Raw genomic sequence first — 23,652 nt, 5'->3', positions numbered from 1 at the left:
ATGGTGGAGCAAGTTGATCTGCCTCCCAAACGTGAGATGCTGACGGGAACTGTAAGTGAGCCGAAGGATTCAGAAAGTCTGCTGGAAGAAGTTCCGCAAGAATTATGGACCCGGCCTGATAATGATGTGGGTCACATCATTGGGGGCAGCACCCTCAGTGGTCAAACTCAAACCTGGAGTGTGTTGGACAAATGTACGCCAATATCTCCTCCGAAAAGAGGCAGAAGCTGGAGTAGCACCGGTAATTAAATCACTGAAAGAACAAGGGATAATTGTGGAAACTTCAAGTCCGTGCAACACACCAATATTGCCGGTTAAAAAGCCATAGAAGGATAAGTGGAGATTTGTTCAGGACTTGCGAGAGGTAAATGAGGTGATTCAAAGTGTTCACCCAGTGGAAGCTGGTGCAGAGGTGCTGATAACATCAATCCCCCAACCTCCACTCACTTCACGGTAATTGATTTGTGTTCTGCGTTTTTCTCGGTCCCAATTGCAAAGAAATCGCAATTTTTGTTCGCTTTTATGTACAAGGGCCACCAATACCCATGGACGGTCCTGCCGCAGGGTTTTGCATCCAAGTTGATGGTCTGAATCCAAGTTGATGATCGGAAATTAGGCCATTGCAGAAGAAGAAGGATTTAATGTCAGAAGTGATGATGGATTCCATAACCATGTTGATGATTGGGAGAAGGCTGATTGGTCTGTAGTTGCACCTTTTTATTCAGAGCGGTCATATTTGCTGATTTCCAAGCAGATGGCAGATGACCTTGAGCAAATGAGAGGGTGAATAGAACAGAGATAGGGTGAGCAAGAGCAGCAGAGCAGGTTTGCAGGACATGTCGGCTGATGCCGTCTGGACTAGTTGTAGAATCTCAGTCGAGTTTTGACAGCAAGCTCTCCACTTTGTCAGGAGAAAACGACACAGAGTCCAGAAACAGCTGGGTGTGACTAGGTAAGTTGGGTGCAGAAAGTGATAGGTTTGGGACACAACTTTTAGAAGCAAATGCCGAGTTTAGACAATCAGCCTTTTCATGTGCAGTGTCAGCTGTGTGGTCATTTCAGGTAAGGGAGGGATGGAGGGGGAACATACACCAGAAGCAGAATTAACTAGACACCACCAGGATTTGGAGGAGGGAGACAGGTTTGACAGTTCAGATTTGAGATTGGAAAGATGATGTTTCCTGGCTCTCCTGAGGGTAGACACACTGATGCCATTTTAAGTGGATGTCTGCACTGATGTAACTTTAAGTGTGTGTCTACACTGATGGAGACACACTTAAAATGGCATCCTTAAACGTGATGCCATTTTAAGTGAGGGAAGGGATGAAGGTAGAGCACACATCAGTGACAGACTTGACAAGATGTCATCAGTTTTCCAACCTGGCCTCCAAAGCGAGTCGCCGACTGGGATTTCTCTGTCAGGCAAAGTCCTTCCTCGGCCCACATACAAAGCTTTCGTCTGCAGCCTGATGGAATACTGCTCTCTCCTCTCGGCTGGTGCTCCTGCCTCTCACCTTTCCCGGCTTCACGCTGTGGAAACCAAAGCATTTCGTTTCATTGGTATCTCCCGCGGTGAAGCTGAGTCTTTGGGCCTCTCTCTCTCACCGCAGGCAGGTTGGTGGTCTTTCTGTCTTCCACCGTCTCCTATCCAGTCTCGCCCCCCCCCCTCTGTCCGCAATTTGACCCCACCATATTTCCGCAGAGTGCTCAAGGTCCGCCAACAACCCCCTTCTGTTAAAACTACCAAAATCATGATTCATTGCTCACCTTCACTCTTTCATTCCTCTTTTTTCCCACCTTTGGAATAACCTCCCTCACTCTCTTCAATCCCATTCTTCCCTCCAAGCCTTCAAAGCAACTGTTCACCACCATTTATCTTCCCCCAACCAAAACCATGATATTTTCTACTCCCCTAAATCCACCCCCAACCCCAAATCCTTAAAATTCCTTGCTGTTCTTCCTGAAAGTCCCTGTACTGTCCATCTTGTATTCCCCGTGTTCCCTGCCACATCCCTCTCCCTTCTTCAGATACCCTAATGTCTCTGTTCCCCACTATTTTGTCCTTCCCTCTCGTCTCCTGCCCCCCTTGTTGTGCATTGTGTGTTAGCTCTCACACGAGCCTCGACAACGTTTACATAAAAAAATTTTAAAATCTTAAATTGCCTTCAGTCGGCTTTTCCTTCAGAAAGAGAAGGCAAGTTGTTTGACAGCAACTGCCTCATCACAGGTTTCTGTGTACTGGGGTGAGAGGACAGGTATGATAACTGCATACGAGATGGTACAAATCTGTGTGTATGGAAAGCAAGCTTGTGTGGAAGGATTACCAGGCTGTATTGATATCAGGAGAGGTGGAAATGAAGGACCAGTCTTGACATGAGAGGCCAGGTTGCAGTTCCTGTCAGTCGGAGTGAATTGCCAGGTTCTCTGACACTGAAGTAGCTCTCTGAAAATACACAGGAGAGATGTTGACTCTTTTAAGCAAATGATCAGAGTAAACTATTGGAGCAGAAGAGGAACAGGAGACAGTGGTTGAAAAATTCATCATTGCCAAGTCCAGAATTGGGGACGTGCCATTGGGAGATATCCGGGTCGAAAAGTTCACTTATTGGGTGACACCCACGGAATTACAGAAATATTTTGCTGCAATGCCATGATTGGTTCACGAGGTCTCAACACCCAGCCAACTGGCATGGCAACATTTGATATCACTGCATGAGACAGAGACAGAGACAGAGAGACAGACAGACAGGGACAGGATTGGGATGAGTGGTTATTATATGGTCCATGTTGGCAGAGAGTGAGATATGAATCGTCTTCCCTGTTAGGATGATGGTACAGAACACAGGCAAACATGAGGTGGTTATGGAAGGGAAAGCACAGCCAAAGGTACTCCTCCAAGAGGGGGTAAAGAGGAGGAAGGGTAGTACACACTGCACACACAGTGAGAAATGGAGTTCGAGACATAACTTCAACTTCTCCACCAGATCGGGGTTCAGGCCTGATGAGCGGGTAAAGAAAAAAAACCCGAGGAATTGCTGATATCCTGTGGGAGGAAGGCTTCTGCTCAGCAGATAATGTGTGGTTTACCAGTGGCAGGTTGAATTGAGAGGTCTGTCAAATTGGAGGAAAGACCTCAGATGTTGGAGGTCCGTAGAGTGAGGGATGGAGGGAGGAGATGTTGACAGTTAGAGAAAAAGACGGGAGGGATCGGGGAGCGTGGGGAGTGGGAGGAGGATGTGGAATGGGATGCGGGGTGAGGAAGGAGGGGGTGGTATGGTGGGGAGTGTGGAAGAATTCAGATCTTCTCTTTTGGAGTCTGAAACCATTTATTATCAGCACACATCAAATACAAATAACCAACATGCGCAAGGGAAAAAGGATAACAAGACAAGTAACAACAAACATGATCGTCTTTCTCCCCAAAATGTCCAGGGCAATTGTTTTTATACTATTCTGGAGTGCAAACATCTGACAAGGGTGAATGTGGGTGGGGGCCGGCAAGCATGAGAAAGGGAACCGCAGACATGGCCACTTTGGGAGGGAAGGGGTGACAGACACGTTCAGATCATGATTGCAGTTTGGGAATACGAGGCCAGCCGTGAGAAGGAGAGAGTAACGACAAAGTTAAGACAAAATATGAAGAGGCCGTGTGAATGGAGACACGAGCCCATGACTTTGATCATACCTTCCATTCACCAGTGACATTCAGATTCTCAAAACACGACATTCCATTTTATGCTGTCAAATAATCATCCTTGGACAACAAGGCATCTATTGCAATCGCCTTTCAGGAGTTATTTAATTCCCATCAGAAAATTGGTTCCAGCAGCAAAGTGTCCTTCTCTTTAGCAGCATAGCAGTTTCATTTAAACATTGGAAATACTAATTTGGATATATATTACAATGAGATAAAGCACATAAGATTTCGTAAGATACCATTTCATCTTGCTTGTTCTCATCTACATCACGAAGGAGATCAAAAGGCTGCAAAAAGAGATTTTACTGACAGTCAATTTGATTCCAGTACAAAAGTCACACCCTATTCTATACTGTTAAAAACAGCGGTGTAACGAAATTGAGAATACATTAGTATAATTAATTATATTTCTTCCACATCCCCCCCTTTTGTCCTATTCGGACAAATTTACATAATTATATTACACGTGATCACCATACCCCATTCCTCAAGGAGAGAAGACATGTTTCACAAGTTCACCAACGACAACGAGCATTCACAGGAGAAGAATGTTGAACGACGGCCATTTTGATCGCGCCCAGACAGGTTACTGAGCATTTTTCCACCTAGTTTACAGCCTGTTCGTCATCACCAACTGTCAAGAGTTGCGAAGGCATGCTACCCGAGGCCAGATGATAAGTGGTTGAGGGTGAAGATAGAGCAGCACCCAATGGGAAACACAGTCTTGACGCTCCCTCCACTGCATTGATGGTAGGCCCTGGTCGGTATGAGCTTGGGTCTGACAATGAGTTGCAGATGATCCTTGAAGAAACAGAGGGAGCTTGAGATGCGACCCAGAGGTCCAGCCTCAGCAGAACTTTGAACTCCGAGCCACTAAGCGGCAGTTCTGGCAATCAAGTTTGTTCCACCAAAACGAATTATGCACGGCAGAGGCAACAGCGATGGCTCCAGCAGTGATGGCGTGATGATGCAATGGCCTTCGCATCGCACCATTGGGCACATGTTGCATCAGCAGGAGTAGGAGCGGCAACGATCAACAGGTGTGGGAATGACTCACTGCAAGGACCCTCAGGACCTCCGTTGTGCGTCGTGCGACCACGGCAAGTCCACAATGTATCTTCTCTTCAGTGGGTTTTTACATGCTCGTCTCATCTCCTCAGGAAGGGGGTAGTGTCATGATCACGTGTTGAATGCCCAATCACCCAAATCTGGGTTCTCCCCATCATCCAATCTTTCGGTGGATCTCCCCATCATCCAATCTTTGGCAGCGGCTTGGGATCCAAAAGGTCCTGAGTTCAAGCCCCGTTGGGCCACTGAATTAATACACCAGGGGGTTGACTCAGCCTGTCATCCTTCCGAGGTCGGCGAAATGAGTACCAGTATACTGGGCCGGTGTATACCCCGGTTAAAATAGGTGTACCTTATCCCTGTGTTGTAAGAGGCGACCAGGGTTGCGTCAGGAAGGGCATCCGGCGTAAAACATGTGCCAAATCACTATGCGGATCATACGGATGATCCGCTGTGGCGACCCCGAACGGGAGCAGCCGAAAGAAGAAGAAGAAGACCAGTTTAACATGACAACCATTTTAACATTCATATTTTCCAAACAATCCACAGTTTCTTTCACAAGCAGTTCCAGAGCAACTACCGTTTTATTTATTTAAATATTTCCAGCTAACTTCACACTTCCAGAGTGAGGAAAGATGGTCAGAAGGCCAAGTCAGTGTTTGAAATACCCCACTGATTTCCTCATATTCATTTTCCCTTTCAGTTAACTTCCGGATTGAATTAACCTTTCAGTTAACTTCTTTTGTCCGAAACTCATCGCTTTCTGTATCCACCTTACCCAGTCACACCCAACTGTCCCTGGACTCTGTGTCCTTTTCTTCTGACAAAGTGGAGAGCTTGCTGTCAAACCTCGCCTCAGATTCTGCAACCGGTCCAGACGGCATCAGCCCACGTGTTCTAAAAACCTGCTCCTCTGCTCTTGCTCATCCTCTCTCTGTTCTATTCACCCTCTCATTTGCTCAAGGTCATCTGCCATTTGCTTGGAAATCAGCAAACATTACCGCCCTGCATAAAAAAGTGCAAAAACAGATCCCTGCAACCACAGACCAATCAGCCTTCTCTCAATCATCAACAAGGTTATGGAATCCATCATCGCTTCAGACATTAAATCCTTCCTCTTCTCCAATGGCCTGATTTCCGATCATCAATTTAGTTTCAGTCCAGGTCACTCTACCCTGGATATCATGCTTCTGCTCTCCAAACAATGAATGGAGGTACTCAATGCCAGACATGAAATCAGAGCCATATCCCAAGACGTATCGCGTGCTTTTGACATGGTATGGCACCCTGCCCTGCTCATCAAACTCTTCCTTTGGTATCGAAGGCAATCTCCACTCATGGCTCACAGAATTCCTCTCCTGTCGCAGCCAACGTGTGGCCCTAAATGGAGTTCTCTCATCCCCTCTTCCTGTCCAGGCTGGAGTTCATGGCAGCGTTCTGGGCCCTGTTCTTTTTCTGGTTCTGCTCTGCGACTCTCTGGAAAATCCTCTTTATCTCTTTGCTGATGACTCCACCCTCTGCCGTACCATCTGTCATCCCTCAGACAGGCAAGCAGCAGCTTCTTCGCTCTCTGCATATCTGGATAAAACCACAAACTGGTCCAACATGTGGAACATGTCTTTTAATCCTGACAAATCTCACACACTCACTATGTCTCTCCGAAAGGACCGTCTGGAACCCTCTCATATTCTTCCGAAATTAACGTCTAAGAAATTCAGTCACTCAAACCTGTGGTGCTCGCCATCAGCCGTGATCTTTCTTTGGCAAAACACTTCTCGAAGTTGGCCTCCAAAGCCAGTCGCTTACTGGGCATCCTCAGTCATGCAGTCTTTCCTTGAGAAATCTGAACCTTTATCAGCTTGTGAAATCTTCATATGTAGTTTGATGGAGTACTGCTCTCCCCTTTCGGTGCTACACTGCTCCTGCATTACAATTTGCAATTCTTCATATTGCAGAAACCAAGGCCCTCAAAATCATTGGAATCCCTCAAGATGAAGCTGAATCTCTGAACCTGCTATTCCTGCATTGCAGACAGGTTGGTGGTTTATTTCTCTTCCACCTCCTCCTTCAAATTCCCTGGTGTGGACTAATTACTCTGCAACTTTCGATCCATTCAGGAGAAAGTTAGAAGAAAACAAATTAGGAGAATACTCTGTCACTTGAAGACCCCGATACATTTAAATTAGGATTACGAGACGTAACAATTTCAAAACAAACATAATCTGTTGACGAGATAAGCAAAATAAAATCATCACAAAGAAAAACCTCTCAATGCAACTCAAAGACCAAAGGAACATTGTCTGTAATCAACCCAAAAGAAACATGAAGGTTCGAATACCATAATGAATTGTGAAGGAGAATACCATCATTTTTGATGAGCTGAGTCTGAAAGTAATTTACTCAGTTACTCTGCACACAACCTCCACTAGTTACCAACTCTTCCCCATGTTTGTGTATTTGACAACCGACCCGGTAAACAGGTGTGTGAAAATCACTTTTCTGATTAATATCACATGCAAACATGATCACGTGTATCACTTGTTCATCATTACAATGCAGGTCAAAGCACATTGGTGTGCTGTTGCGAGGTTTCACATCGTTACATTAATTAACAGGAGTAATTAAACAAGAAAGTCCATCATTGTAGTCACAGGGCGGTCATCCAGGAGTCTTTTTGGGACTGCCAGCTCTGTGAACTCCCCATGCCACTCGGTTTTTGACATCCCAGAAGTGTGATTTGTCGAGCTGCCAAACTTGACATTGCTCCCGGACCGGACCACACTTTGGCTGCAGAGCGTTCATGTGGAAACAAGAACTTTGACAACATTGTTAAAAGATACGAAAATTTTCCAAAAAGTTTAAACAGTAGCTTCTACAATTGAACTTGATTCCTGACAAATATAGGCCCACATAACAAAATCCATAAAATAAAGATGTTTTTGGTTTCTTTGCGAGTAAGCCGACCTTGGCTTGGATCAAAAGAAGCACCAGCCGAGTAGCACCAGCCCCGCCCGTAATTTCCCCCCAAAAGCATTCCTACTTTGCTCAGTGCGGAGCTTGCTAAACGTCTTTGTCCTGGTTCTTAGATGACTGACATTTAAGAAAGATCACTATTTTAACCCATATTTTCTTCACTTTATGTACTTGCTTCACAGATCAATCATTACAAGAGGTATTTGCAATGATAATGTCTCACAGTTAATTAATTCATCAAATCTTGCAGGAATTCCATAATTCACACCCAAGTTACCATTATTTCATTCAAGATAACCAAGGAATTTTGCCTGCTTGAGTCGATCAAAGGGTTGCACTGGGTGGTTTGCCCATGCCTTCCCAACAAGAGTTTGGACAGGAATTTGTCTTTAACATATACATCAACGAATGTCATCTATCAACTTCAACATCCATCAACGAATAAAGACAACACGCCAAGTTTAACGCCCATCCGAGAGATCACGCATGCAGTAATGAATTGCCCGATGTGCTAAACATCTGGATGACAGTTTATAATTCGGTTTAATAAAATTTTTAAGGCAGCTATGTGGAATTCCTTATGGAGGGCAGACTACTGAAGGAAAACAAACACCATTTGGGGGTGGGGAGGGGGGGCATTACTTCACCCCCTTTAATCTGCATATGAATTGAATGGAGGGTTTCAGTACCCATAAAATATCTTATCACAGTTATAACAACTGCTTGTAAAACAAGAACATTGTCAAAAGAATGTGCAATTCTTAAACATCTATGTTGCAAGGGAGTTGTATATTTAAACACAGGTGTGCAAAACACCGCAGTTTGCTGGGCTGAGCGATTAAAGGCAATTCCCCACTTTTCACCATTTTAAAATCCTGAACGAAGCATTACTTTAATTAATTTTGTCTCATAATGCCAGCGATAACCAGTCCACTAAATGGACCCTCGTTCAGAATATATTTTACATTCACAATTTTCATTTCACAATTTCTCAGCATTTTTATTCACAAAGCAAGGCTCTCTGGTGTTTCCAAGATCCCGATGGCTCTTCCACATTATATCAACACATATAACCACTCCATGAGGGGAGGGGAAGAAGGCAGCGTGAGGGGAGGGGAAGAAGGCAGCGTGAGGGGAGGGGAAGAAGGCAGCGTGAGGGGAGGGGAAGAAGGCAGCGTGAGGGGAGGGGAAGAAGGCAGCGTGAGGGGAGGGGAAGAAGGCAGCGTGAGGGGAGGGGAAGAAGGCAGCGTGAGGGGAGGGGAAGAAGGCAGCGTGAGGGGAGGGGAAGAAGGCAGCGTGAGAGGAGGGCAAGAAGGCAGCGTGAGAGGAGGGTAAGAAGGCAGCGTGAGAGGAGGGCAAGAAGGCAGTGTGAGAGAAAGGGGAGGCAGTGTGAGGAGAGGGAGCGGGAAGGCATGAGGGGAGGTGGAGGGAAGGAAGCACGAGGGGAGACAGACGAGAAGCGTGACTGGAGACGGACCAGGCAGCATATCAGGGCATTACTGGGGCGATGAAACGTGCCCAAACAGCAACGTTTTCTTTTTAACTGCAGTGTTCGATATATAACCGGGCAGCATTTCAAAATGAAAACCCATGCTATCTACCAGGCAAAGGCCTGCCTGCATGTATACATGCCCCCACCCCATAGGTCAGGTTCGTTTTGTCAGGTCAATTTGTCCCATTTGTCAGGTCAGGTTCGATCTGTGACCTGCTACAGGTACCATGTAAACCTGTACTAACCTGTTCCATGGTCGGGTTGTCGGCGACTAAACCGTCTCCCCCACCAGGTTTTCTGGTGAGGAGGGTGTTTGGATATGGACACCCAGCAGGATTAAAAACAAAACCTGTCAAAGGGCGGAGGAGCTCCTTGTGAGCCAACGGCCATCCATATCTAGTGCCCAACTGTGTCTGCGGACGTCCTCCTGCAGTTGGGTTACTTCTTATTAGGAGGTTGGTGGCAGGATTTGCACTCCAGCCACCGTAAAACGCTTCATTCCGCAAAACGCAAAAACGCAAAAAAATCTGAAAACCCACTCCGTGGGAGTACCTCCTGTGCAGCTTCCCTTCGCAGGGCAGCTCACCGGATGATGGGATTGGGGCAAAGCCTTCGGGACCCCCAATCTTTGATAGGAGGGAAACCACGGGGTAACATCCCTGGGTCAGATTGCGGGAGAGTGTGTCGGAGTGGTGCTGAGGTGTCGTCCACCAGACGGCGGTCTCCTTGGGTTAACCTGAGGCGGTCCCTTCGGGTGGGTGCCTGGAATGTCCTATCCCTAAGAGAGGATGATCACCTGTCTCTGTTATCATCTGAGCTCAAGCGTTTGGACATCGGGATTGCAGCTCTCTCTGAGGTTCGGAGACCGGATTGCGGCGAGATAATGGTGGGTGGTTACACCTACTATTGGTCTGGTCGCTCTGATGGTTACCATACCCAAGGAGTTGCTGTAGCTGTGTCCAATAAGCTGACCCCAATGATAATTGAGGTAACACCGGTCAACGAGCGTATTATGAGATTAAGGATTCGTCACTCCTTAGGTGTCATTTCCCTGGTCTCTATTTATGCTCCGACTGAGGCGAGTGATCTTACCGTGAAGGACGCATTCTACGCCACACTCGAGTCTGTGGTTGATCAGTGCCCCAGACGAGATACACTTCTAGTCTTGGGGGATTTCAATGCATCGACTGGAACTGATAGGGACGGTTATGAGGTGTGTGTTGGTCCCCATGGGTCAGGAACTATGAACCAGAATAGCACTAAGTTCCTTGACTTTGCAAGAAGTCATGGACTTAGGGTGGCTGGTTCATGGTTTCAGCGCCCGCAAGCTCATCGCTGGACTTGGTATTCCAACGCTGGCGGTGTGGCAAAGGAGATTGACCATGTCCTCATTGACGGTCGTTGGAGGATGATCCAGAACTGCAGGGTCTACCGGAGTGCTCAGTTCCTCAATACTGACCACAGGCTTGTTGTAGCAACTCTAAAGCTGCACCTTAAATCCTGGAGAATGGTACCATCCCAGCCTAGGCTGGATGTTGCCAAGCTCAGGGATGAGAGAGTAGCTGAGGAGTTTGCGAACAGGCTGAGTGGACACTTGGGGGGTCTGGGTGCTTTGGGGGGTCCTGAAGAGTTGTGGAGCACCTTCAAGACCACCGTCCTTGATGTTGCCGGTGGATGCCTTGGAGTTCACCGCAGGGCAAAGAAGAATTTTGTCTCTCAAGGGACACTGGATACCATTGACCAGAGTCGCAGGGCCAGGCTGAATGGCAGAGCTGAGCTGTTCAGGGAGCTGAGGCGTAAAACTGTACGTGCACTGAGGGTGGACAAGGAGGCCTATGTGCGAGGAATCTGTGAGGGGGTAGAGCATCACCTGTGGACAGGTGATTCTCGTCCCGCTTACAGGGGAATTCGCGCATTACGTTCATCCAAGCCCATCCCTCGGAGCACTGCAGTTCGAGCAGAGAGTGGTAGGCTCTTGACAGAGGAGTCTGAAGTGAAGGCCCGCTGGGCTGGTTACTTTGAGCGGTTGTACCAGGCTGATCCCCCAGCTGTCGAGTTGGACGTCAAGGGTGTTACAATCCCTGTTGCTGACCCTCGAATCAACTGTGGTCCACCATCGCTTGTGGAAACACGGGCTGCGGTGAACCAGTTGAAACGGGGCAAAGCTCCAGGGATCTGTGGCATCCATGCCGAACTTCTCAAGGCTGGTGGAAATGCTGCACTCGCGTCGTTGCATGCAGTTTTGTGCTCTGCCTGGAACACAGGCATCATCCCAACTGACTGGAAGAGGGGCCTTGTTGTCCCTCTCTGGAAAGGGAAGGGTGATCGCCAAGACTGCAACAACTACCGAGGGGTGACGCTGCTCTCAGTGCCGGGCAAGGTCTTTGCTCGGATAATTCTTGATAGGGTTCGCCACCATCTGCTTGAGCACCAGCGTCCAGAGCAGTCAGGCTTTACACCAAAGAGGTCAACGATTGACCGTATCCTTGCACTTCGTGTCCTCACCGAACGCAGACGAGAGTTTCGGCAGGGGCTGCTTGCAGCCTATGTTGATCTCTGTAAAGCGTTCGATTCAGTGAATCGGGATGTCCTCTGGAGGATTCTTGGTCTTCGTGGGGTGCCACCAAAACTGATCGATCTGATGTCTGAACTCTACTCTGGTACTGAGAGTGCTGTGAAGTGTGGTGGTACCATCTCTGACTTATTTCCAGTTGTTACTGGAGTTCGTCAGGGGTGTGTACTTGCCCCCACACTTTTCAGCACTTGTATGGACTGGATTTTTGGGAGGATGTCGGAGAGATCAAGTTGCGGTGCATCGTTTGGCAATGTCAAGATCTCGGACCTTGATTTTGCAGATGATGCAGTCATCTTTGCGGAGACTTTAGACATCCTCTTGGGGGCCCTCGAGGTGCTGAATGAGGAGTCGGAGCCGTTGGGATTACGGATTTCTTGGGTCAAAACAAAGATCCAGGCTTTCGGTGACATCTTGGATGCTGCTGTCCTGTCTGTGTCTGTTTGTGGTGAGGATGTTGAGGTCGTGGATAGATTCACTTACCTTGGCAGTGATATTCATGTCTCCGCAGGTTGTGAGCCGGAGGTCAATAGACGTCTGGGTCGGGCCTGGGGAGTCATGGATTCACTGGATCATGGGGTGTGGCGCTGCCGGTACCTGTGCGGGAGGACGAAAGTCCGAGTCTTCAGGTCCTTGGTACTTCCAGTCTTGCTCTATGGGTGCGAGACTTGGACTTTGACCAAGGATCTGAGACGGAGACTTAATTCCTTTGGTACCAGGTCTCTTCGGAGAATCCTTGGCTATCGCTGGTCGGATTTTGTGTCCAACGAGCGGTTGCTGAGAGAGACTCGGATGAGATTTGTTACCTGCATAGTCCGTGAGCGTCAGCTGCGGCTGTATGGACATGTGGCTCGTTTTCCTGACGCTGATCCTGCTCACCAGATTCTCTCAGCGAGGGAGTCTCATGAGTGGAGGAGGCCAGTGGGCCGACCACGTGCCTCATGGTTGCAGCAGGTTGACCATCATCTCAAGGAGATGGGGATGGGCCTGGCATCTGCCTGGGGGATGGCCAGACGGAGGCCCCTGGAGTACCGGCGGAAAGTGGACGCAGCGACGCGCTGTTCTGGCACATGCTCCCATACCTGACCTGACCTGACCCCATAGGCGTTCCCCCAACCTCCTCATGTGCAGGCACACACACACCCCATGGAGAGTCATTTGTACCACGTTCATGTGTGCTGCCTATGTACCTCCTCATTTTCAGCAACTGCTGACATTTAGTATACTAGTACGTGCCCGTAAAAAAAAAAAAAAATGCAAACTGCGAGCAACAAACAACAACCACACAGGCCGTTTCTTCGCTCTCACGTGCCCGTACGTGCATGGCCCGGATGTTCCCATATTATTCGCAGTTACGATTATTCGCAATTTAGTTTTAATACCCAATTATTCAATTAGTGCCAACGTATTTTACCTTTTCGCAATGTCGTGGCAAGGAAAAACAAAAAGAGAAGAGAAGAGAGAGTAAAAAAATTTACTTCCTGATTCGGAGAATACCAGCACTCTGATGTTACCGAAATTTATGCACCGCCTAATATGAAAACGATCATAACTTGGGGCATTGTGTTTATCTATAAATGCGCATAAGAAATCGAGAAATTATTAGAATACACAAAGTCATCACTCTCCGGAAGCCCTACGTTGTAACCCGTAATGGGGAACGCGGCTGAGCTTCCCTTCCCCATCGGCCACGCCCACGCAACAACGTGTCTTGTCATTGGTTTGGTAAATAAATGGCCATAACTTGGGAAGCATTTGTCCGATTAATATCAAACCTTGAAAAGGCACATCCTCAGGTCCCCAGCAATATATCTGGCAAGTTTCAATAAGATCGGACCAGTGGTTGTCGAGAAACAGCGGTCACACAGACACACACACACACACACACACACACACACACACACACACACACACACACACACACACACACACACACACACACACACACACACACACACACACACACACACACACACAGAGACACTGCTGGAATTATAGATATATTGCAGCAACTATTAATATATTGATATTAATATTTTGACATGAAAGCAGATCGCACAAAATGGTAAAAAGAAAATGATGTACGTTTGTAATTGCCGAAAAAAAAAGGACCCCTGTGGACTGCATTGTCATGGATTTCAAAAGAAGGTTATGGAGCACAGCGTTGCACTCAATGAAGTTCCACTTTCTGCACATTCCTTCATCTTGTCTTTACTCCAAAAATTATTCGAACAGTAGAAAAAGTTAAGTTTAATGCTTTGCTTAAATAAATACACTTAGTGATAAAAAAATTACTAATTTGTTAAAATTTTCAAATTTCACTGCAGATTTTGAGGTATTTAGTCCACGACATCTGATTCTCAAGTTAGATATAATATTTCAACAACATACTTTAATTAGTCCGTGAGAGTAGATGGTGTTTCCAAATCAAGGCATGCAATTTGAATATAACGAACAAAATGGCGAATTAAGACCCCAGAAACCTGACAGAGTGCTGACCAATGATGATGCCTTGCTAAAGGATAATTAAATGAGGCTGTTAATTCTCCTCAAAAGGGGTGTTTAAATAAACCGAAATACCCAATTTTCATTCATGCAATACCTTGGAGTTCCCTTGGTATGCAGGCAAAATTTGGGGCTGCTAGGTTTCATGGTTTTGGAGGTATGGAGGACACACACACACAATGATTTTGGTCTCGACTACCTATACTCTATTCTGATTGACACAGACTCAATTGAGAGGTAGTCGGGCGTACAAAAGAGGAAAAAGATCAGAAGATAGGAGGGAGGAGGGGGGGGGGTGGAGGATGGGATTTTAAAAAAATGGCGTGTTCAGGCCTGGTCAAGCTCAGTGAAGCACCTTCACTGAGACTTAAAGGTCCCGTGACACCCAAAATTACTGAAATTGCATGTATATATATATATATATATATATATATATATATATATATATATATATATATATATATATATATATATATATATATATATATATACACATACGTCCTATAGGAGTTTTTCATCGTGATTTCAGATCTGACAATGTTTTTTCACAATACTCTTTCTATAAAATGTAAAATAAAAAAATAAAAACCTTCGGGAACACCCCTAAAAATTCTGCCGAAATCTACTGAAAGGGGCGTAACCCACATGGCGTCATCTCAAGAACGACAAAGGCTGCACGTAAATTACTTGGGTTGGTGGTCTACGTGATTCTATTGGTTTCCTGTGTGTTTCTACATTCGATTGGTCGACTCAATCGCTTCGTTCATTTCTGCTTTAAAAAAAAATCAAACATTTGGTGTTGAATAATGGATGACATGGACTTTGATTTGTCTGGTAGCGACAGTGAGTGTGAGAGAAATGAAGGATTTTGGTCTGAATCAGATGGAGAATTGTCAGATAACGTAGTCGCGGGAGGTGAAGTTCAGGCAACTGGAAATGAAATATGGCCTTACCAGTTCGAGCCCGAAGCAGGACAAGCAGAGGAAACTGGCGATGAAATTCCCAGCGTTCATGATGATCAGGAGGACATCGAAGGAAGACTTGGCAATAACAACTGGTTTGACAAAATCCTATTCGTAATTCAATAATGTAAATTTGACTTGCATACTGCTCGATATCAGAAATATTTTAGTGAGGTGATGCGACCAGCAGAACGGACATGTTGCAACGTGGCGAATGAATCGCAAGCAAGGTCAGCGCATGTCATCGGCCGTATCTCTCCGCGCATAAAACAAAGCAATCTCGCTGTCCGGATAAGATAAAACTTGTGTGCAGAACACACCTTGTGACACAATTGTCTAGAGTAGTCCGATAAATCTGACGTTCTGTTGCATTTTTATTTATTTTATTCCTACTGTTGTCATGTCGCGCCAGTAGGAAACAATGAAGAAAAGAGAATAATAAAAGAAAGCTGCAGCACGTCAGATTTATTTAATTGGCCTAGTCGGATGGACGACGGATTTATCGGACTAGTCCAGACTAGAGTTGACAAGTACCTTGTATTAGCATGCACACAATGTATAAGTCAATGCATAAGAGTCCTGAGGCTATGAGGCCGTGTAATAGGAGTATCGGGAATTTGAGGAAGCGTGAAGTGAGCATTTTGTCAGATATACAAATGGACATTTATTGTCGTCATTATTTTTTATCTTGGGTGGCATGGGTATTCCTGAATTGTTACTTGTTGTTTGTAAGCTTCATTGCAAGGGTATACACAAGTCAACAAGAAGATTTCTTTTCTGTTGCAGTTTTCATTTCTTTGTGCAGGTCTGCTCATTATCTTTGCACTATATGTATATATTTATATTTAATAATTGTACTATACATTTTAATTGCTGTAATATTTTGGGCAAATTACCATGTGCAGTCAGTATTAATTCCTTTACAGTATTGCAAAAAGTATATTCGATTAAGTGCCGGTGCAAACTGTATTATTCTGACCCACTTGTACAGTAACAAAATATACTCCTCATGTACCTTTACAAAGTATGTTGCCTACCCGATACCTTTGTATAGTTTTTTTTTTGCTGCCACCAGAAACATGCTGCATCACCAATATAATCTTAAATTAGAAAATTCTGAAATGAATTATTATTGCTCCCCAATTAAAAAGTGATTCACATGCCAACGGCCTTGGTATAAGTGCATGTACAATAAGAGTGCTGTTAGCTTGCCTCCACTTGTAATTTATTTCTCATAACTTAGACGTAGCAATACCAACTAGACATTCATTCATCAGAAGTCGATCAGTGAGATAGCAAGCACATGTGCACAATGCATTTGTACGTATTTTATATGGCGCACGACGTCTAATCAATCCACTCTGTGCGAGTCGCGTTCTGGAGATGACATCAATGGTCATGTGACGTGCGGTTCGCTGAACTCAACTTTTTTGAGGGGCGGGGCATAGCAAGTTGTGAAAAGCACAAGAAATGTTCGAAATATTGGTCTAATTATCCCATTGTTGATTTAAAAAAAGAAACATGGGTGATTTCTTCACTAGGAAGGTCAAGTTAATATATAAATAACAAGAAAGTTTTGAGTGTCATGGGACCTTTAATGGGGTGAGCAATCCACGAATTTGTTCTGTGAGGTTGGTCTCTGGTCGATCTTGCTGCTGGCATCATCAGGATCATGGAACCAGGTCCTCCTTTCACTGGAGTGGCCCAAAGAACCCTCTGTGATGCTCTGGCAGGGAGGCCTGCTGAGAATGTCTGTGGAGAGGCTAAAAAAAAACTGAAATATTCCTCACCCTGTGAAGGACCCGGCACAAATGTGCTGATGTGGACGTCTCTCTCGGGATTCCCATCACAACTGTGCAAACAAGGACCTTACTCTCGGGATTCCTGATTCAACTGCAATGAGGCGGACATCTCTCTCTCTCCAGATTTCCATCACAATTGTGCTAACATGGACCTTACTCTCAGGAATCATGGCTAAACTGCACTGACAGTTTCGAGAACACAAACCTCACTCTCAGCATTGCTGGAGAAACTGCCCTAAGGCAGACCTCTTCCTCAGGATTCCCATCTCAACTGTGCTAACACAGACCTCACTCTCAGGATTCCTGGCTAAACTGTGCGAACACAAACCTTACTCTCAGGATTCGTGGATAAACTACCATAAGGCAGACCTCACTCTCAGCATTTCCTGCTAAACAGCACCAACACGGACCTCACTATCGGGATTCTTGGCTCAGCTGCCAATTCTCACACAAAATACGGTTCAAAACTGTCCCTCACATGACATCCTCAGCCAGCCGTATAAGTTGCAAGGCTTGAGCACATCATTGCCCCCATTTAAAAGAACACGTTCTCCATTCGGCTCGAGGGCCGTTATTCATGAGGCCGGTGAGGAGAAAGGGGTAAACTATTGATCAAATAAGTGAGACGAAAGCACATTTAGCAGTGAAAAATACAAATGGATGGAAGGGAGAAAAAGGATTTACAAAACACTATCTGTCAAGTCTAAATTGGGGTTCACAAAACACATACCGTACACTCAACTTGAAAATTATACAGTTGAACGAATCAACAAACTAACAACATTACAGTCCATTTTGTTGCAATATTTAATCTTTAAGTTCGGATCTATAGTCGCAGTCCAAAACCAAAAATTGTTTGAAATGTTGAACAATTATGGGGTTTGAAAAAGAAACTTGAATGTGGATTTGTTTCGCCAAGACATCTTCATGGATTTATCTGACTTGAATGTCATATTGTTACGGATTTGGAAACCTTGTGCACACAAACAGCCAGAGTCTCTAAGCTTAGTTATTTCGATAAGTTTGTGTTTACAGTTAGAATCCCCCCTTTGTCTCATGGGAATTACATGTGTGCACTCCAAATTATTGTATAGTAAGATTTATTGCATCTTTTACAACAACAACTATGACTACATCCACGACAACAACGGGCCGTCACCTCGCTCCACCGGTCGCCATTGCCCACGTGTTTTTGGCTGAGGGCGTGGGCGGAGCCTCCGTTGCCTCGGGTTGAGGCTCCACTCCAAGGAAGAACATGGACAGTTTCCTCCAGCCAATGAGCAAAGGGCGAGCATGACACGCACGCCCCAGCCAATCGGGAGGTGACCACACGTCATTAAACAGCCCTCGTCCAATCAGGGTTCGATTGGGAGGAGAAGAGACCGCTCCTACCAAAAGAGGAGTAGAATGGTTGTGAGGAGCAGTTTTCGGCAGACCGGGTGATCGTGAGGATGGCAGACAGGAGGATTGTGGCGATTCTGAGCAGTCTGTCGTCATGGCAGACGGTCGTGTGTGGTGGTTGGAGCGGTCTGACACAGTTGTGGTCGTGGTTGAGCGGTCTCGTCCGTGGGCCGTGGAATTCGGGTTGTGGGTTCGAGTCCCACCAGTGGTTCGGGTCAGTGTGACCGCATGAGGCGGGACAGGGACCCAGCTAGGCCCCTTCCCTCAGCTCGCCTTCCCTCCTGAGCTGAGGGACCGAAATAAAGACCCACAGGGTCCAATTTCGTGTGTGTGTGTGTGTGTGTGTGTGTGTGTGTGTGTGTGTGTGTGTGTGTGTGTGTGTGTGTGTGTGTATATCTGTGTCCGTGGGCCCAGTCTGTGTAAGTAGAATTGTACAAGTGTTTTCCTTTCATTGCACATTGCCTGCCTTTTATTCGTGATAACTCAGCTCTGTGTTCCCCTCCCCGATTATTCTTTGTAAAATAAACCCCTGTTAAATGTACCAGCTCGTTTTCTGTGCTTTCCTTCATTGGCCAAGCAAGGTGCATATTGTGAATTAGTAAGGGCGTTCGTGCCGTAGGTTGTTCATTTGGTCCGGCGCGGCTTTGGTAACTTCCGCATTTGAGTCGGTGATAGCGACTCGATTCGGACAAAGTCGGTCGAGGGTGTGGTTTTCCACGGAAGTTGGACGGCGTGGGTATTTAGGTATATTGAAATTAGGCAATTAACCCTACCCCACGCCGTCAAAGTATTGGGGACCACGGTCCTTTAAGTGACCCGTCGGCTCCGTAGTTATCTGGGGTGACAACTTATAAATTCAGGGTGTTCGGTGGGAAACGACTCCACTGCTCCACCCAGTGGTCGTTTATCGCCACCGAACCTCGGCCCACAACAATATTGCATTTCACTGTTCAAGTCCATGATTACCTGTTTAACTTTTTGTTTGTTTTATTTTCACTCTCTCAGGCCAGTTTAAAGAACTACCCAAATTCATGTTGGAAGAACCTGTACAACTGGCAAATGAAAACTTGACTTCGTCCATAGTTAACGAGATTACTCTCCCAAATGATAAAATATACCCATCAGAGATGGAGAATCCCTCGCCATTGAACCAGTCGGCCATGTTGGATCCGGCCACGCCCAAAATCAATAGGGTTCTTCCTTTTCAGGTGGTACATGTGAGACCCAAAATTTCAGATCGATATGGCGAACTGTTTATGAGTTATCCCACTCAGAGCTATAAATGTTGACGTCCAGCCAGCCGGACGGATGGACGGACGACCCGGGTGACAACAATATCCCCCTTCCACCACGCGGCGGGGGATAAAAATATCCTTCACTTGGAAAAGGCAACAAACACTCAAGGAGAACCTCGTACCAAAGCAACACACATTGTCTCAACTCTCAAAATGTTCTGGATAACATGAAAATGGGATTTCAACGTTTTCACTTCCTTATAAATGCTCGAGAGGAGTTGGAGAAACACCCTCCAGAGAATCCAGGGAACTCTCATAATGAGCAGGACTTCCATTTTCAAAAAGGTAATTTGTGCAAATACTGATGAAAGGGATTTTGTGGTTGTGCAGGTTGTTGCTCACATCCATTTCCAGCTTTCAATGTCAAGAACATTTCGACATTCAAAAACTTCATCGTTTGAACCTCATTAATCGTTTCTGAACAAAACTGTGGGAGATGGACACATTTTGTTTTGATTTGTGAAACCATGGTGATGGTGTGTGACCATGGTAATGGACTTCCCAGCCCACCACAAAGGCTCTGCCCTTCCTACACGAGTCTTCCACGAAGATAAAATAGCTGCTCCATGCGTATATGTCGTTCCAATCCCAGCACATCTTACCTGGACCTCACTGGTTCCAAAAACTTGGAGGATCTCAAAACACAACTTATTATATCTGAATGATTCACTACTTTGGACGGTGCTGATACTCCATCAACACAGCAACTGACAACTTCACCCCAACCTCAAACTCTGAATGCAAGCAATGGAGTTCTAAAATCTTCGTGTTTTCTCACGGTGGTTGAGGCCTTAAAATTGTAACCGACAACGCCACGATCGTCGTCCCCACCCCCTCACAAACGGGACTCAGCCATCTACCCTGGACCTTAATTTTTCATGAAGGTCATCGAAGAGGCCAGCCTTAACCTATTCATCTTCCAATGATATCATCCAATAAATCAGAGGAAACTGTCGAAGATGAACAAGGCCAAACGAGTCTGACCGAATCAAATGTTAATATTCATAGGCAAAATTTTCGAATATTTGCAAAGTCAATTACCCGCCTTCTTCGGGTCTTTCTTGGTGTTTTCCGGGTAGGAGGAGATCTGCAGATGTAATGAATACCTGGCCATCTTTGAACAGTTGTGCACAACACAAGGCAGTAAATTGTTCCATTGCTTGATCCATAATGTTGTACATGTAGAATGAAGGTTGATGATATCTAAATCTGTTGGTGCTTTGCAGGGCCAGCAAAGGCAGGAAGCACAATGCAAGAAAACCAAGCAACATGATTCACAGACAACCGAGCCAGTGGATCAAATACCAGAAAATGGAGATTTCAGAAAACCCTCAGCACAGAAATGAAGTACCACCTAAACCACAAGCAGGCTCTGTCCTTGAAGCAGATGCTCATGGACTCACAGATAAGCTTCTGAGTGTGAGTCGACAGAAAACGAACGCAGTACCAACACCACCATCACCCACTTGCTGTATTCATGTGCCAGGTGTATACGAGCTCTCAGATGAGCATTCAAGCATGAACCCTCAGGTAAACACGGAAGGATCGACACAGTACACCAGAATCATTGAATCCTCTTGCGTTTTCACCATTCCACCATCTGCCTCGAACGTTTCAACCGAATCAAGCAAGGCCGAGGCACAGTTTGAATCCGACAAGAACCGCTGCATTGTGATAGATTCCGTTCATGCCATTGATGAGGACGATTCTTATTCTGACGACGACGGCAACACTTCTCCATCATGTTTTCTCAAGTGAAGAATGAGGAATCAAACAGGAAAGTTACAACAACAAAAAGATATGGTTTACCGTATTATACCCTCCACAACTCTTTAAGTGTACTCAATGTATCGCTGTTTGCAATAAAAATTACAGTTGAAATTCCACAGATCTTGATCAAATGCCATCACAACTATGGTGAGATAACAGGCTTTAAAAAGTTGTGATGATGATGGTGAAAATAATGATGACAGTCCATTCAATGTTTCCCATTTTAATGTGCAAACAGGAAACCATGACAATAAATGATTACACCAAATATTTTGCCGATATTATTATTATTATTTTTATTCTTATTTAAAATTCTGACAAAAATGTTTCACTGTGTGAAAAAATAAATTGCTGTGTGCACAACCCAGAGTTTTAAAGAAAGGGATGAAGTTGAATGAGCCAGCAGAAACCTGTGGGAAAAATACCACGGGATAAAAAAACACAGGAAAACAAGGAAGCTCAAAAATAGGAGGTTAGATATTCCTGAACAGCAAAGAAAAAAATAATTTCAGGAGCGATCGAGGCAGCGTTCTGTTGCTTATACATCCAGTGCCAAGATTCAATTTTTGGGCTGATTGAAAAAAATTCATTTTCCTGTAGGTTTAGTTTAATTTGAAGCAACTTTTACTTACTTTCTTTAATTATCTGCAAGGAGCATTTCTGTGTGTCAGGGAAGGATATATATATATATATATATATATATATATATATATATATATATATATATATATATATATATATATATATATATATATATATATATATATATATATATATATATATATATATACCAAGCCAAATACAAGGACATGGCTTATAATCTGTCCCGGTGTCTGCATCACTGGGGCAGGGGTACTCCAACACCAATACATTACCATTGGCAACCCCAACCCCTGGCATATAAATCGCGAGGACGACCACAGTCAGCAACACAGTACCAGCTGTTCGTTCCATCGTCTGGGCGACCGTTTAAGTCGAAATATCCGAGGATCCCAGCTAAGGATTGTGATGATCATCATCCCAACTGATTGGAAGAGGGGCCTTGTTGTCCCTCTCTGGAAAGGGAAGGGTGATCGCCAAGACTGCAACAACAACTGAGGGGTGACGGTGCTCTCAGTGCCGGGCAAGGTCTTTGCTCGGATAATTCTTGATAGGGTTCGCCACCATCTGCTTGAGCACCAGCGCCCAGAGCAGTCAGGCTTTACACCAAAGAGGTCAATGATTGACCGTATCCTTGCTCTTCGTGTCCTCACCGAACGCAGACGAGAGTTTCGACAGGGGCTGCTTGCAGCTTTTGTTGATCTCTGTAAAGCATTCGATTCAGTGAATCGGGATGCCCTCTGGAGGATTCTTGATCTTTGTGGGGTGCCACCAAAACTGATCGATCTGATGTCTGAAGTCTACTCTGGTACTGAGAGTGCTGTGAAATGTGGTGGTACCATCTCTGACTAATTTCCAGTTGTTACTGGAGTTCGTCAGGGGTGTGTTCTGGCCCCCACACTTTTCAGCATTTGTATGGACTGGATTTTAGGGAGGATGTCAGAGAGATCAAGCTGCGGTGTATCGTTTGGGAATATCAAGATCTCGGACCTTGATTTTGCAGATGATGCCGTCATCTTTGCGGACACTTTAGATATCCTTTTGGGGGCCCTCGAGGTGCTGAATGAGGAGTTGGAGCCGCTGGGATTACGGGTTTCTTGGGTCAAAACTAAGATCCAAGCTTTCAATGACATCTTGGATGCTGCTGTCCTGTCTGTGTCTCTTTGTGGTGAGGATGTTGAGGTTGTGGAGAGATTCACTTACCTTGGCAGTGATATTCATGTCTCTGCTGGCTGTGAGTCAGAGGTCAATAGACGTCTGGGTCGGGCCTGGGGAGTCATGGATTCACTGGATCATGAGGTGTGGCGCTGCCGGTACCTGTGCGGGAGGACGAAAGTCTGAGTCTTCAGGTCCTTGGTGCTTCCAGTCTTGCTCTATGAATGTGAGACTTGGACTCTGACCAAGGATCTGAGACGGAGACTTAATTCCTTTGGAACGAGGTCTCTTCGGAGAATCCTTGGCTATCGCTGGTCGGATTTTGTGTCCAACGAGCGGTTGCTGAGAGAGACTCAAATG

General features: G+C 45.6%; 1 protein-coding gene across 1 annotated transcript; it reads left to right on the top strand.

Moving 5' to 3' along the window:
• Nucleotides 1-21,525, top strand: LOC147023211 (uncharacterized). Its single transcript, XM_085890327.1, has 3 exons — nt 1-241; nt 2,186-2,243; nt 20,994-21,525. Exons 1-3 carry the CDS (start codon nt 1-3, stop codon nt 21,523-21,525), a joined length of 831 nt encoding a protein of 276 aa, XP_085746453.1.
• Nucleotides 21,526-23,652: the final 2,127 nt, after the last annotated feature.

The sequence above is a fragment of the Eptatretus burgeri genome, chromosome 7 (assembly GCF_056783735.1).
Source record: "Eptatretus burgeri isolate ZD-2024b chromosome 7, Ebu_testis_v1, whole genome shotgun sequence".
Lineage (NCBI taxonomy): Eukaryota > Metazoa > Chordata > Myxini > Myxiniformes > Myxinidae > Eptatretus > Eptatretus burgeri.
Note: the sequence above shows the minus strand (reverse complement) of the source record. Positions and strands in the feature narration are given on the sequence as shown.